The 14,136-nt window shown below is 36.8% G+C and overlaps 1 protein-coding gene across 1 annotated transcript in view; it reads left to right on the forward strand.

Moving 5' to 3' along the window:
* The window catches only part of Abca12 (ATP-binding cassette, sub-family A (ABC1), member 12), a 176,773-nt gene that overhangs the window by 125,301 nt on the left and 37,336 nt on the right, over positions 1 to 14,136 (forward strand). Inside the window, exons 25-30 of the mRNA XM_013520777.1 lie at positions 5,574 to 5,903; positions 7,471 to 7,540; positions 7,630 to 7,764; positions 9,339 to 9,494; positions 10,544 to 10,730; positions 12,840 to 13,058. Of these exons, the coding sequence (XP_013376231.1) occupies positions 5,574 to 5,903; positions 7,471 to 7,540; positions 7,630 to 7,764; positions 9,339 to 9,494; positions 10,544 to 10,730; positions 12,840 to 13,058 (1,097 nt within the window). The remainder of the gene's footprint in view (positions 1 to 5,573; positions 5,904 to 7,470; positions 7,541 to 7,629; positions 7,765 to 9,338; positions 9,495 to 10,543; positions 10,731 to 12,839; positions 13,059 to 14,136) is intronic.

Consider the following 14,136-nt stretch of genomic DNA (forward strand, 5'->3'; position numbering starts at 1 on the left):
AAGTGACATAAGTGACTTAATAAGTCCTTCTGAAGAGCAAAATCTGAATAATCTTGAATAAAATGTGAGTATACTTATCGTAACAATAATTTTGTGCCCAAGAAATTATCTATAGAATAAAAGACATAACAAAAGAAGTTTAAATAATAACAATAATGACTATTAAGGCAGAAAGATTGTTAGCATGGTAACTAAACAAATGCAAAGGTAGATATAGCTATAAACATAGATGTAGATACAGACATGTGGCTTATTTCAGCTTTCAAGAAGGAAATTCTCTTTCCCATATATCTTGTCTCCTTCAATTACCTTTTCAGTTTCCCAGTGACTCCTAATTCATGCAATTGAAGAATTTCATGTTATGCTAGTGATTGGGTTAATAATACTATAATGATGGAAGACAGGGCCAGGAGCGTGAAGAATAATCTGTCTTTGGGCATGTTCTTTACCATTAACCTCAAATCCAAAAAAAATCTTACTTCTTTTCAGAACATATGATAAAGCATTGTGCAGTTTTAGATTATATTTGAATAGATATTATTTTATCTACCCATCCCATAATGAGACCATTCTTATACTCTCTTATGGAGTAGGAAGAAAGCCAAAGCGTTTCAAAACTAGGGCACAATAATTACTGCAAGACCTGGCTGAGAGAGTGAAATAATGAGGTTAGAATAACCTGTTAGTTCTCTTGTACTTTTCAGACATACCCAATGCTTTTAGGCAATGATTATTTCTCCTTTTAAGGCAAGAGATGTTCCTTCATATTTCTGCTAGTTGAGCATCAGGCTTTCAGGGTTGTTGCAGTGTTTGAACCTACACTTCTTACCTTTTCTATTTAAATTCTGGTTGATCTTCACAGTCACATTTTTATATCTCTGTTACAATTTGGTTAATGTCTCAACTGATTTATCCCCTGCTGTATCCAGGACTGTGTGCAATGGTCTCCTAACCCCAGTTTGGAAACTTGAATCCATCCCCTGGACCTTAATTTAATTGCAAACTCCTACCTTATATATCATTTTCAGGTTCCTGGTACTTAGATGTGAATCGCCAAGGTTGAAAAGAAAACTTTGAAGTAGAAAACTGTAATAGAACCTTAGTTCTATTCTACTTCAAAATAAACATCTACCTAAAAAATATAACTTGTGATACAATCAGTAAACACAACTATACATGTGTCTATATACACATATAAGTACTATAATTTATATGTGTATGATTCTGTAATTCACACACATTGTATTATCTTGTGTTATATATAGTGCTTTTATGCATGCCACCAAAAATTATTAAAGCATAATGGTGTCCTTTCTCTTTCTTAAAGATGTGAAAGAAAGCTATTTTTGTCAGTAAGCCAGTTGCTGTTTGCTATCTCTGTGCTTGCATTTGTTAAGCGTCCACTTTCAAAATTTAACCATCTAGTCTTGGAGTTCAAGTCACATAGTGAGAAAACCATGGAACTTAGAATCAAAGTATCAGGATTTGCATCTTAGGGTTCCACCAGCTTGTGCTCTGGTGGCCAATCCCTTAAACTCCATGGGTCTTTTTTTTTTATCTAATGCATTCAGCATTACATTTCCAGGATGCATATCTCTCAGGAGAGAAAAGGCACTTGGTTACATGTATTATCCAAATTTTATCAATTCTAAGATACTTTTTAAAAAGGCTTCCAAAATCAGGATGCATGTGATGGAGTGTCATGACTTACTTGGCAGTGATTTCTCTTTCTTAGTGGCATGTAAAACAATGGCACATCTTAAATTCAACTGTTCTCTAAATTCAAAGGAAGACAGTGTATTTTTTAAATGAATCCATAAAAGTAGCGGGTGTGGCATAAATGGAATGTCCCCAGGGCTTCTTTCTCTTCCTTTCTCTATACCCACAGTTCACATTTAACCTCCTCAAAGATAAAAAAACTGAGCACAGAAAGTGACAGATGAACCTCCTGAGGACTATGTACCTAGTGAATGTTTGCATTGAACTTCAGTATCTCAACATCCAATCGATCTTTCACTTTTATAATCCTATTATAATATCATTAGACTTTTAAAGACTTTTGAGGGTGATAGCAGATAATCTCCTAGTTTACCAAAAGTTCAAATTCACTTCTTAATACTATTATTTTATATTCAGTTGTAATAAATCTGTCCATTTTCTATTTGCTGCTCATTCATATTAAACCAAAAAGGTAAGGAAAATCAATAGCTATCTCTTTCTATAATTATTCTAAAATCTGAGCAAGAGAACCAAGTTAGTCACTAATCCATTAATCTTTGACATTTTCATGGTATGACTCTAGTGAATCCCTTTACCTTTGAAATTAACACAGACACTAATGGCTAATAAGTTTATTTTTGAAATTAAGCTTGTCTCTAAAAAAACTATTTTAGGATGCCTTTCAAGTGAATTTTTGTCTCTATTCTTTGCTTTAAAGCTCTAAAGTGCTGAGTTTTATAACATACAGAGAAAATGATTTTTAATTATTTTCATGTTTTGTGGTCCATTTCATTTATTCAATCTAATAGCTTAGTCATCAGATTTTTAGTGTTAATATTTAATTGGGGTAGGATTTTGAAGTTGTCTCACTTCAGACAGGTGACCAAAGGTATGTGTGGGCTGTTACCAAGAGCTATGCAAGGATTTTTAATTCTTTGTGGCTTCACATTAAACAACTTTTTATGCTTTCCTGACATATACTATCCATCACATTAGGGGAAATTTGAAACATTCCAAATAATGATTGCAATATCTTACCAAAAAGCAATAATACAAATACCTATGGTTAAGAGAATTTTAAAAATTGAAGTAGAAATGCCAGTATTCCTTATGAATTAGTACTTGGCCTACTTGTGTTGAATGACATGGCTGTCAAGCCAATATGTAAATATTTATGACTGTTTCTATATTAATATTTCCTCTGTACATGTCTCTCATGAATGCGACAATGCATTTATCCAAAGTCTTATAGAATCTCATTCTTAAAATTTCCTGCTCTAAACTGGGACTGCCTTTGACCACTGTGCAGAGGGATTTTCCTTGGGTGACCAGTTATCAGATATTGATGAATTGCTCTGGCAGGTTTGGGAGGCTTGGGACAAGTGACTCTTTGCAAAGCTGACACTTGTCACTTTGTCACTGTGACATTTGTCACTTTGAGGGGGAACTAATGGCATCTGAGAAAGCACAGCCAGCCCTTCTCTGTGGGTCTCTTCCATCAGTAAATCTGCATAATTTATGGATGCCTTAGATACTCTTATTGCTCTCTCTCTCTCTCTCTTTTTGTAGATAGGACCTGTTCTCATGGCTTAAAATCCTAAAGGTTAACACTGAAATATCATTCTAGAGTGTGAAGTACTGAGTGCTTGTGCAAGCACCTAACTTAACCTGTTTTAATAAAGAGCAGAATGATCAGTCTCCAACTCTTATTAGTTCTTAGGAATAGGAATTCCTTCTGAGCCTCAAAAATTTCAAAAGTACATCAATTAACACTTTTAGTTCTGGACTTTCAGCTTGCTAAATTAACTTCTCACAAGTTTACGAAGAGGGAATATTCCAGACATAAAAATATTTTATACTGTTTCTGTCAATCTTTAGCAAAGAAAAAACATATTTACATACATGAGATCAGCTTTATTTTATGGCATTTATACATCTCAAATACTTGACAGTCACCCTGTGAAATCTACTCACATTCTCCCCCACGATATACTTTGCAGCCAGGGACTGGTCTTCTTTACAGGTTACATAAAATTAGGTGGTGCAGTATGTGAGTCCATATGACACCATTTAATTATGTTCAAGCAGCTATAATTTAGTAAAAACCTCAACATATGAATAGTAGGAAGGGCAGATAAAGAGCTAATTTATTATATTATCATATTGGAAGTGATACGTATCTCTAAATTGTAGTCATCAAACATGACACAATAATTTTCCCAAACTGAGTGGGGAATAGGGAGGGAGTCTCTGCAATAAGATTTATGAAATCTTTTTTCACATCAAAATGTGATTTTGTTTTCAGTAATAGCAAACCAAATAACTGGGGACAATCTTTCCACCGTGAATTTTTGCTCTATGCACATTCTTCCCTTTGATCCGCACTTTCATTTCTATGGAAATATACATTGAATCTTTCTTGCAAAGGGGAGCAGCTGAGGAAGAGAAAAGCAGTAGGGAGAGAGGACGAGGAAGAGGGTTAAGTTAAGAGGAAAAGTCACAGGCTTTTTCTCAGTGGTGATTAGCTTAAGGCCCACAGCTTAGACTGTTGGCAGTCAGGTAGCTGTCTCCATGGTAACAAGAGTAGGAGAGTTATCAAAATGTGATAAGTTGCAAAAAAAAAAAAAAAAGAAGAAAGTAAAATCACTGTTTTTGCTTGTAGAGTAAAAGATGCAGTGCATTCGCTGTTGCTATTGTTATTTTTCTAAACAAATTAGAATTAAGGGAACATTGAAAAATCCTGCCAAAAACTTGTATTATAAAGCTGTTAATAGAGCATTTCTTGTGTTCTTTTTGAAAATGAAATATAGGGTTCATAAATTTAACATCAATCATGAATTGTTAAAACTAGAAACCGGGATATTCAGAATACTTCCAAATTACCAGGTGTTATCAAATTTAAGACAATCCAGGTCTAAGGGTGTTTAGTCCATCCAGAATCTTTTGAATTAGTACACAAACCCACCTTGTGGATTTATCTTTCCATGGCGGTGGAATGCCTTGGTCCTGGAGTGTATCACCCAGTTATATGAATTGAGAGGGAGATATAGAGTATCTCAGATACCTGAGTTCCTTTCAGGTATATGAATGTCTTTGGAAAACAAGGGTAGCAAACCTGCATTAGATTGCCTGTGATGTTAAGAATGGCAAAGTGCTGGCTAACTGCAGAGGGTCTCCTTTCAGAGCTTCCATGTTTTCATTTCTTAGGAAATATGTATATTCTGTTTCTCTCAGGAACATGAACATTGGGTTGTTCATTAATGTTTAGTAAGAAAAAAACCCAAATTGTGGATTTTTATTATCTTAACCCTTACAATGAACATAATCATATATGTTTTCTCACCAGCTTAAAATACTCATGCCTGCAAAAATAACAATTTCTTGTTGTAAAATTCTTCATAGAACATAATAAATTTGACCATCTATTGTAAATTAGTTTAATCCAAATGTACCAGGTACATACAGTTAAAAAATAGGATTTTTTTTTTTTTTTTTTTTTTTTGTGGCGCTGGGAGTCAAAGTCAAAACTTCGAGCATGCCAGGAAAGTGCTTTACCATTGAGCTATATCCCCAGCCCTATGGTGAAATTATTTTTTAAAAAAGGACTAACCATCCAAGTCATTCATGGTTTGGGGGCATGCTGGATGCCCCAACATGGGCTCATGTAAATAGTGATATTTCGCAGATGAACTTGATTGTATAAACATTAAACATATGAACTTGATTTATATAAATAATTAAAATGACTGGTTCTAAATATATGCATGGAGTTTTAGGGACATTTTGGCATAATGCAAAAATAATTGTTACTTATGAGTCTAGAAGAAGCAGCTAACACTTTCCCCTCTTTACAGTACATGAAGATGATGGGTGTGAACTCTTGCAGCCATTTTTTTGCCTGGCTTATAGAGAGTGTTGGATTTCTACTGGTTACCATCACGATCCTCATCATTATACTCAAGTTTGGCAATATTCTTCCTAAAACAAATGGGTTCATTTTGTTCCTGTATTTTTCGGACTACAGCTTCTCAGTTATTGCCATGAGCTACCTTATCAGTGTCTTCTTCAACAACACCAACATTGCAGCTCTCATTGGAAGCCTCATTTACGTCATTGCCTTTTTTCCATTTATTGTTCTGATTACTGTTGAGGATGAGCTGAGCTATGTAGTGAAAGTATTTGTGGTAAGTCATCTGTCAGAATGGCCAATGTGGAAGATGATTGGGCTCTTTTTGTCTGTTTCCAGATTCTCAAACTTCCAGTTCAAGTTTTTAAATTTAAAAATTTGGTGATAGCACCATAAGTATAACTGTTCTAATAATACCTCCCCACCCTCACACACACACATCATTGTATACCGTACAAGCACAAGAGGGTGGAAAGGAAATATCTTCCCTCACAGGTTCTTGAATTATAATAAGTGATGCAGCGAAGAAATAGTTCCTTAAGAGATAATAGTTAATATAGTTTCATCAGTCAACCTTTCACTGCTGGGAACAATACTGGACATACAGAACCTGATGGAGGAAGGGTTTATTTGGGCTCAAGTTTGTGTGGTAAGTTGGCTCCAAGGCAGGACCATCAAGGCAGAAAGGCCTGCTTCATGGCTGTGGAAAAGTGGAGCACAGGCAGCTACCAAAGAGGAGGAGGTGATGGACCCAAGGTCATGCCTCTCCCTCCACTCCCCTCCCCTCCCATTCTCTTCTCTTCTCTTCTCTTCTTTCTCTCCTCTGTTTCCCTCCATTTCCCTCCCCCTCCTCTCCTCCCTCCTCTCCTCTTCATTCTCCTCCTCCCACTGCTCCTTCTCTCTCTCTCTCTCTCACAGACACACACACACAAACAGAGAAAGTTTGCTATATTAATCCTGAGTGGCTCTTAAGCCAAAAGTTGGCAATCCACCTTTCTGTCACAATGGACTATGTCATGTTTTAGAGATGGTCAAGACTCCTCCCTGTTCCAATTCCTTAAACATCTTGGAAGCTGTAATATTGAAACTATTCTCCGATATGAAGAATTATCCTGGTTTCCATGACATAAAATATAGCATACAAGCATAAAGAGACATGCTTTGAAAGCATATAATCAACTGAGTTCTTTTCTGACTTTTCATTCAAAAGCATTAAATCAATTTAAGAATTATGCTTACTGATTTTGAAATGTAGAAAATAGAAGTAAATCTCACCTTTTTAAGATTTTGCCCTTTATAGAAATAGATAATGATGAATAACATTCACCCAGCAGTGACTTGCTTGGGTTTAAACAAAATTGCAATTTATAGAATTAAATTTGCAATTTATAGAAATTATCAATATTTAACCAGTTGATATTTTAATATATTTTTATTCACAATGCTTCTATTACCTGATATAAATTTATAATGAAAAAATCATCTTCTGTCCCCTAATATTTTCATTTTAGTCTGAAAACTGTTATTCTGCATTACCTGCTTTATAAATTGCTGAGCAGCATTTAATAAATTTAAATATGCTTTGAGTTTTTAACAAGTGTTTACCAAGTTGTGATTTTTCTGCTTGTGTTTTCTGCTCCTCCATCTCTGTTTTTTTTTTTTTTTTTTTTTTTTTTAAGAATTGTAGCATGCTTGGTAAAGGTACTTTTGTATTTTTAAATCTACTTAGACAGTGAGCATCAATTTCGTCTATACAAATGTCTGACATATTCACTACTAAGTTCGCTGTAGGTGAAATATATGAAATCTACTAGAGCAATCATGGCTCTTCCTTCTCTTCCCAGAGCCTGCTGTCCCCAACAGCGTTCAGTTATGCGAGCCAGTATATTGCACGCTATGAGGAACAAGGCATTGGTAGGTTCACATCTTTAAAACTGAATTTTTTCTTTCACAACTATGACACGTGTCACAGATAAATAAACATCTATGTTCAATTTTTTTAGGTCTTCAGTGGGAAAATATGTACAGCTCCCCAGTCCAGGATGACACCACATCATTTGGCTGGCTGTGCTGTCTAATCCTAGCTGACTCTTTCATCTACTTCTTTATTGCTTGGTACGTCAGGAACGTTTTCCCAGGTATGAGCGCAATTCTTACAGATGCATGAGTATGCACCATCATAAGTTAGCTTGTATACACATTCTAATAGTCGATTTGCCATATAAAATGTCCAAGACAGAACTCCCCAAAGCCCCAAAACTAAACAAAATTATTCAGAGGTAGCACACTGCTGAATTCCCTGGTACTCTTCTAAATGAAGGCGCATGGGATAGTGGCAAGGCAATAGGAGAGTGAGATGTTAAAAGGAAAAAACTAACTTTCCTAAATCTAAGCAGAAATGACCAGATTCTAGTAGAAGACCAGTTGGGCTCCCCTCCTGGAGTTCAAACAATGATCCTTTCTAACATGCTTATGAGAGTTGCTTTTATTAAGCTTATTTATATTTGTACATTTTGATGCAGTATGTGATTTCATTTGCATAGAATTTCTATAAAAGATGAGTACAAGGTGTGACCAAAAAATACATTGTGCGTTTAAATAAGACTCCCCCTCAAAATACTGTTCCTCACTTTGAGCACACTTACACCACCCTTTCTGCAATTTTCTGAAGCAGTTCTGGATGTCCCTTTCATGAGTGGCTTGTTGTACTGTCGTGGCTGCCTGAGTGTCCTGAATCGATTCAAAATGTTTACCTTTCAAGGTCATTTTGACTGAGGAAGATCCAGAAGTTGCACAGTGCAGAGCCGGTGAATAAGGTGGATGAGGTAGATTAGGTAATGTCTTCATGAGCCTGCTTTTCGCCCAGATAGTAGTCAGCAGATGCATTCACCATTCTTTTTTTTTTTTTTTTTTTTTGGTTTTTCTTCTGTACCGGGAACCGAACTCACGACCTTGCGCTTGCCAGGCAGGCGCTTTTGCCGCTGAGCTAAATCCCCAACCCCGCATTCACCATTCTTTCACCTCCTAAAGACATGAAGGACACTGCTTCAGAAAAGCGTCACAAATGAGGGGATAAACAGTTGGGCAAAGGGAGTATTTTGAGGGGGATGGATAGCAATGTGTCTTTCCTGTAACAATTTTTAAAAATTTTTTATTTGCATTAGTACATGTTTGCAATACACAGTTACACGCACGGTGGGGGGTTGGTACATGTACATGCCAAGTCTTCTTACTGCCCCTTTGCCTTTCTCCTCCACCCACTATTTTTCGGTCTTCTTCCCACTTGCAATAAGTTTTTAAAGAATTGAAACATTTACAACATTGTTCCATCACTCCTTGTGTGGAGAGACAGAAGGCAGATCAGTGCTTGCCTGGGACCTGGGGTAGGAACGGCGATTCTCTCCGAAGGGCATGAGATAACATTTTGCAGTTACAGAGATATTCTAATACTGGCTTGTGGTGATGCTGCCATAGCCTTATAAATTTACTAAAAATCATCTAACTATACACTTAATATGAATATTTTATGACATTTAATGGCACCTTAGTGACCCTAATTTTAGAAGGTTAGCTTTTTTGCTCTACTTTGAAAACTGAAACCACCTGTTTTGTACAGTATCAAAAAAAATGAAACTACTCCTGAACCATACACAGTTTCATTTCCAATGCTTAATGTTAAAAGCCAATGACTAACCCCCTTTCCTTATTACAGGAACATATGGCATGGCTGCGCCATGGTATTTTCCAGTTCTTCCTTCCTATTGGAAGGAGCGGTTTGGATGTGCAGAGGTGAAGCGTGAGAAAAGCAATGGCCTTATGTTTACCAACATCATGATGCAGAACACCAACCCATCTGCTAGTAAGACAAGTAGGTTAATGCCATTCATTACTCTAAGAGAAATGATATAAAAATCACATGACTGCTACTTTTAGTTACGCTCCTCTAAATGGCAAAATTATCCTTTTAGTCATGGATGAATATGTCCACACATATGTGTTTGGACTCTTTCGGGGATTGAATTGTGGCTTTTCTGGGCTCATTAGCTCAGTTGGTTAGCATATGGTGCCAATTAGGCCAAGATTATAGTTTTCCTTTGTGATCCAGTTAGACTCACACGGAGAAAAATTTTGTTCCTTGGCCACAATTTGTACTCTTAACTCTAGCCATCTGCCGCCAGTCATAAGGAGTAACCAAGTAACACATCCAGGTAATTTAGCACAATGTGTTACTAATACTAGAAAAACAGTTCCGAGCTCGGGTCCTCCTGACACTGGATGAGTGATGTCATCTTTGTAAACTAAGCGTGACCGTGCAGGTGGTCCTTTGGTGATGCCTGCAGGGATTCAGGCAGCAGTTAACAAACTGGAGTCTGTAAGTCTCAGATCTGCTGGTCTTGTCACTGTAAATCACAGCTTGTAGCCATTTATTCCACAAATTGATATCATCTGCCCAATCAGACAAGTCTTAGACTTAAAAATATTTAAAATCTGTCAATTAAAAAATCTGTCAATTAAAGGAGAACTTAGGATACTTTATTCTAGAACTGCTTTTTTCCAACAGAGAAGGCCAATACAAACTGTAGAGACTTTGGTTTTCCACTACCATTTATTCTGTAGCCATGTGAAGGAGACAAGTATGTAATAGATCATTTGTTTCTGGATTTTGTTGCTTATTTATTTATTTATTTATTTATTTATTTTTTTTTTTTGGGTTTTTCTCCGGTACCAGGAACCGAACTCACGACCTTGCGCTTGCCAAGCAGGCGCTTTTGCCGCTGAGCTAAATCCCCAGCCCCTTTTGTTGCTTATTTAAAAGATTGTATTTATACAGTCTTCCACTTTTAATTTTAAAAAATCTAACTCTAACTGTATTTTCTTACTGGTGAGCTTATAACTCTTCCCTCAATTTCTCCCCAGGCCCTGAACACATGTTTCCCTCCAACATTGAGCCAGAACCAAAAGATCTCCCAGTTGGAGTTGCCCTGCATGGAGTAACAAAGATGTATGGTACAAAAGTTGCTGTTGATAACCTCAATCTGAACTTTTATGAAGGGCATATTACTTCACTGCTGGGACCAAATGGAGCCGGAAAAACTACTACCATGTATGTTACTTTTCAATGCATAATATCACAAGCATATTATGAAAATAAAGTTATTACATTTCCAGATGGAGTAACATGGCGTAACATGTATGCTATGGAATGGATCCAAAGGAGAAATCCTAAACTATCAGTTCAAAGGCCAGATGGAGCACACTTACTTTATCCACCTTGTGTTGGTCCGTACAAAATATCTTAAAATTTTTAATTTGGTGCAAGTATTTTTAAAAGGAGTTTCATATTAAAACTAAACATTTCTGGAATGTATTAAGAGAGTAAAAAGTTTTGAAATGTTTAGTTCACACTTTTAGGCAGAGACTATTGGTTAGGGCTCATTAGTAATTGCTGTCTTGAAGGGAACATCTGCTTTCTGATTCATCTTTTGTCTCCACCAATTTATACTGTCACATCCACCATGTCTCTTTCATTTGTTTAAGATTCTATCCTGGCCCGTGTATAAGTTTGCATTTGCAAATCCTAGTACGATCACACAAAACTCCAGCTGGAAACCCTTGTCTTTTTTTGGAACCAGGAATCAAACTCAGCACCTCACGCTTGCCAGGCAGGTGCCCTGCTGCTGAGCTGTATCCTCGACCCCAGGAAACTCTTGTTTTGATTCTGAAGGAAACAAAATTATCACCAGATATAGATTAAAAGGGAAGGAGCAGTACATGGGCCTTTCTTTCTCACTTTTCTTTATCACTTTTCACTTAAGTAGCATTTTCCTGTGTCAGAATGGTGGAGAGATTGAAATGTCATGAAAGTGAAATTTCCTGAATATTTTTGTGATTTGTCTCCAGTGCTCCACCTTTGCTTAGCTGCTTAGTTGGCGTTAAGTGCTACTGATGCTCTGGCCTTTGTTTACAAAAATGTTTCAGGTGTTGCATGTCTTATTTTTAATCATTGTGAATAAGTTGAGTGACTGTAAAAACACTGACATTAATATTTTTGTAAATAAAAGACAAAGGAAGGTGTCAAAAAAGTGAACATATAGCTTCTCTTATTTGCACAACCTCTTTAAAGCCAGAACTGGCTTTCTGTTGAGAATACAATGCTTAAAAGGCAAGACTCCCAGTTGGAAATAAGAGGACAGTGAAGAAAAGGAAGAGAAGACATTTAAAGAGCCTGTAATTTTATCTGAGGATGCCCATTTGATAGTTCTGTATACAAACTTTACAGAATGAAATGTGCTATTTGTATTTCAATACATGTTATGGGGAAATTGCATATGATATTGAGTCCCTATTTAACCCAGAAGTATTCATGGCAAGATCCTTATTAAGTACTATGACAGAGTGGTGAGAAAGTAGGTCCTTTTTCTGATCTCATGGAGCTTATATGGTAATGGAGTGAGGAGAATATTAAGGAATTGCCCATTTACTAAGCCTCTGAAAGATGACCAGGAATTATCTAGGTGGGAAGATACAGACACAGCATAGAGAACAGGACAGGAGATGACCAAAGAGTATATGGGAAGAAGAGTTAGGAGCTTATAGTCATGGGCGGGGCACATCGTATTTGTGGTTGTGAAAATGGAGAAATGTGAATAGAGTTAGTACCCCAATATAAGAGGAGGGTGTAAAAGTGAATTCTCATTTCCTGGTTTGTAATCCAGTGTATGAATTTGTCACACAAGGAAAGAGGTCAAGTCAATGAAGATATGGCTGAGGCCAAAGATCGTGTTGAATTGGAGGACCTGTAAGCATCTCACGGAGTGGCATTGTCTGTTGCATGAGCAAAACACGCCTAGAACTAAGTGATGGATTCTGGGCTAGGGACATAACTTTGAGACTTATGAGCTTATACTATGGGATGCCAGGGGAATATACAGGTTTTCTCAAGGAGAGAATGCACTTTCAATAAAGAGCACAGCCCTTTTATCCTTATTGCTACCACCACCATCACACAATGTTTATACAATACTTTAAATTATTAAAAGCTTAAAAGTAAGTTTTAGCTTTTATTTCCATGTAATACCCTTTTGTGTCATAGTTTCACCCTCCTTGAAGAGATACACCATAACAATTTTTTCTAACAAATGAGATAAATTTGCTATTAATATTTAGCTTCAATGCTTGGTCTGTGTCTGATTTATTATTTCTTCATTTCCAGCTCTATGTTAACTGGGTTGTTTGGTGCCTCTGCTGGTACCATCTTTGTGTATGGGAAAGATATTAAAACAGACCTAGACACTGTTCGGAAGAACATGGGCGTGTGCATGCAGCACGATGTCTTGTTCAGTTACCTTACTACTAAGGAACACCTTCTTCTGTACGGCTCCATCAAAGTTCCTCACTGGACTAAGAAACAGCTCCACGAAGAAGTAAAAAAGTGAGTTATGCCAAGAACAAGAACATGAGCTTCTAACCTCTCTGAAAGACACGTTAGTTGATCAACTCATAATAATACCAGTAGGAAGTGTTTTCCCACAAATCAATTGCTTTTTAGTTTTTCTACCTCTCTGGCACTATATACACTTAATGGCATTATCCTCATCAGCTAATTATTATGAAATTATTTCACTCTTCTTCTTTGGCTCTGCTATTGACCTAAGCACTGCTTCTAATGTACATGGTGACGTCACTGGTTCTAACCTCCTAACTGGACTCAAGACTTCTACCTCCCACTCACACAAGCTGTTCTTTAAAGAGTAGCCAGGATGCTCTTTTTCAACTAAAATTCAGGCCAAGTCAGTCCTGTGTGGCCTCAAGTGGCTTCCTGCCACACACAATATACAGGAAAACTCAGCAGTGTCATGATCAAGGCCTCCATGGCCCTACATGAACTTTCCCCTGCCTCATCTCTCATGTCTTTTCTGACCACTTTCTTCCTGTTCACTCTACCTGGGGGTCTCTGGCCTCGTTGCACATTTGACCATATATGCTCAGCTTGCTCCAGCCTCAGGCTTTTCTATTTACTCTTCCTTCAATTTGTAGTTCCCTTCTCCAGTCAGCCCTTGGAGTTCATCTCAGTCTACTAACCACTTTTCTGGTCTCTACTCTGATCTTACCTTCTCAAAAGTGAGTGTCTTATGTAAAATAAATGCTTAAAGTAACATGCTCTTGTCATGCTTTATCTCACATACATAATGTGCTTTCTTTAGTTTGCATTGCAGTCATTATAAACTTGCTTGACAATATATTATAGACTGAATCTTCCTCCATATCCCTCCTAACATGCGCACACACTGTAACAAAATCTACTTATAGGTAGGAACGTTTATTTGCCCACTGCTTTTCTTTAGCACTAAAAATGAGCTGGTACAAAATAAGCAGATATTCTATAAGCAATGGCCAAATGAATGGCTTACATATTTCCTTTGTGTTTTTTTAAAAGTATTAATTTTAGTAGCTCCAAGTAGATAATAAACAATAGAAAAGTTGAATTCTCAGAAGTCTATTGCACCTGA

Source organism: Chinchilla lanigera, unplaced genomic scaffold (genome assembly GCF_000276665.1).
Source record: "Chinchilla lanigera isolate Chin_1 unplaced genomic scaffold, ChiLan1.0 scaffold00056, whole genome shotgun sequence".
In the NCBI taxonomy this organism is placed as follows: Eukaryota; Metazoa; Chordata; class Mammalia; order Rodentia; family Chinchillidae; genus Chinchilla; species Chinchilla lanigera.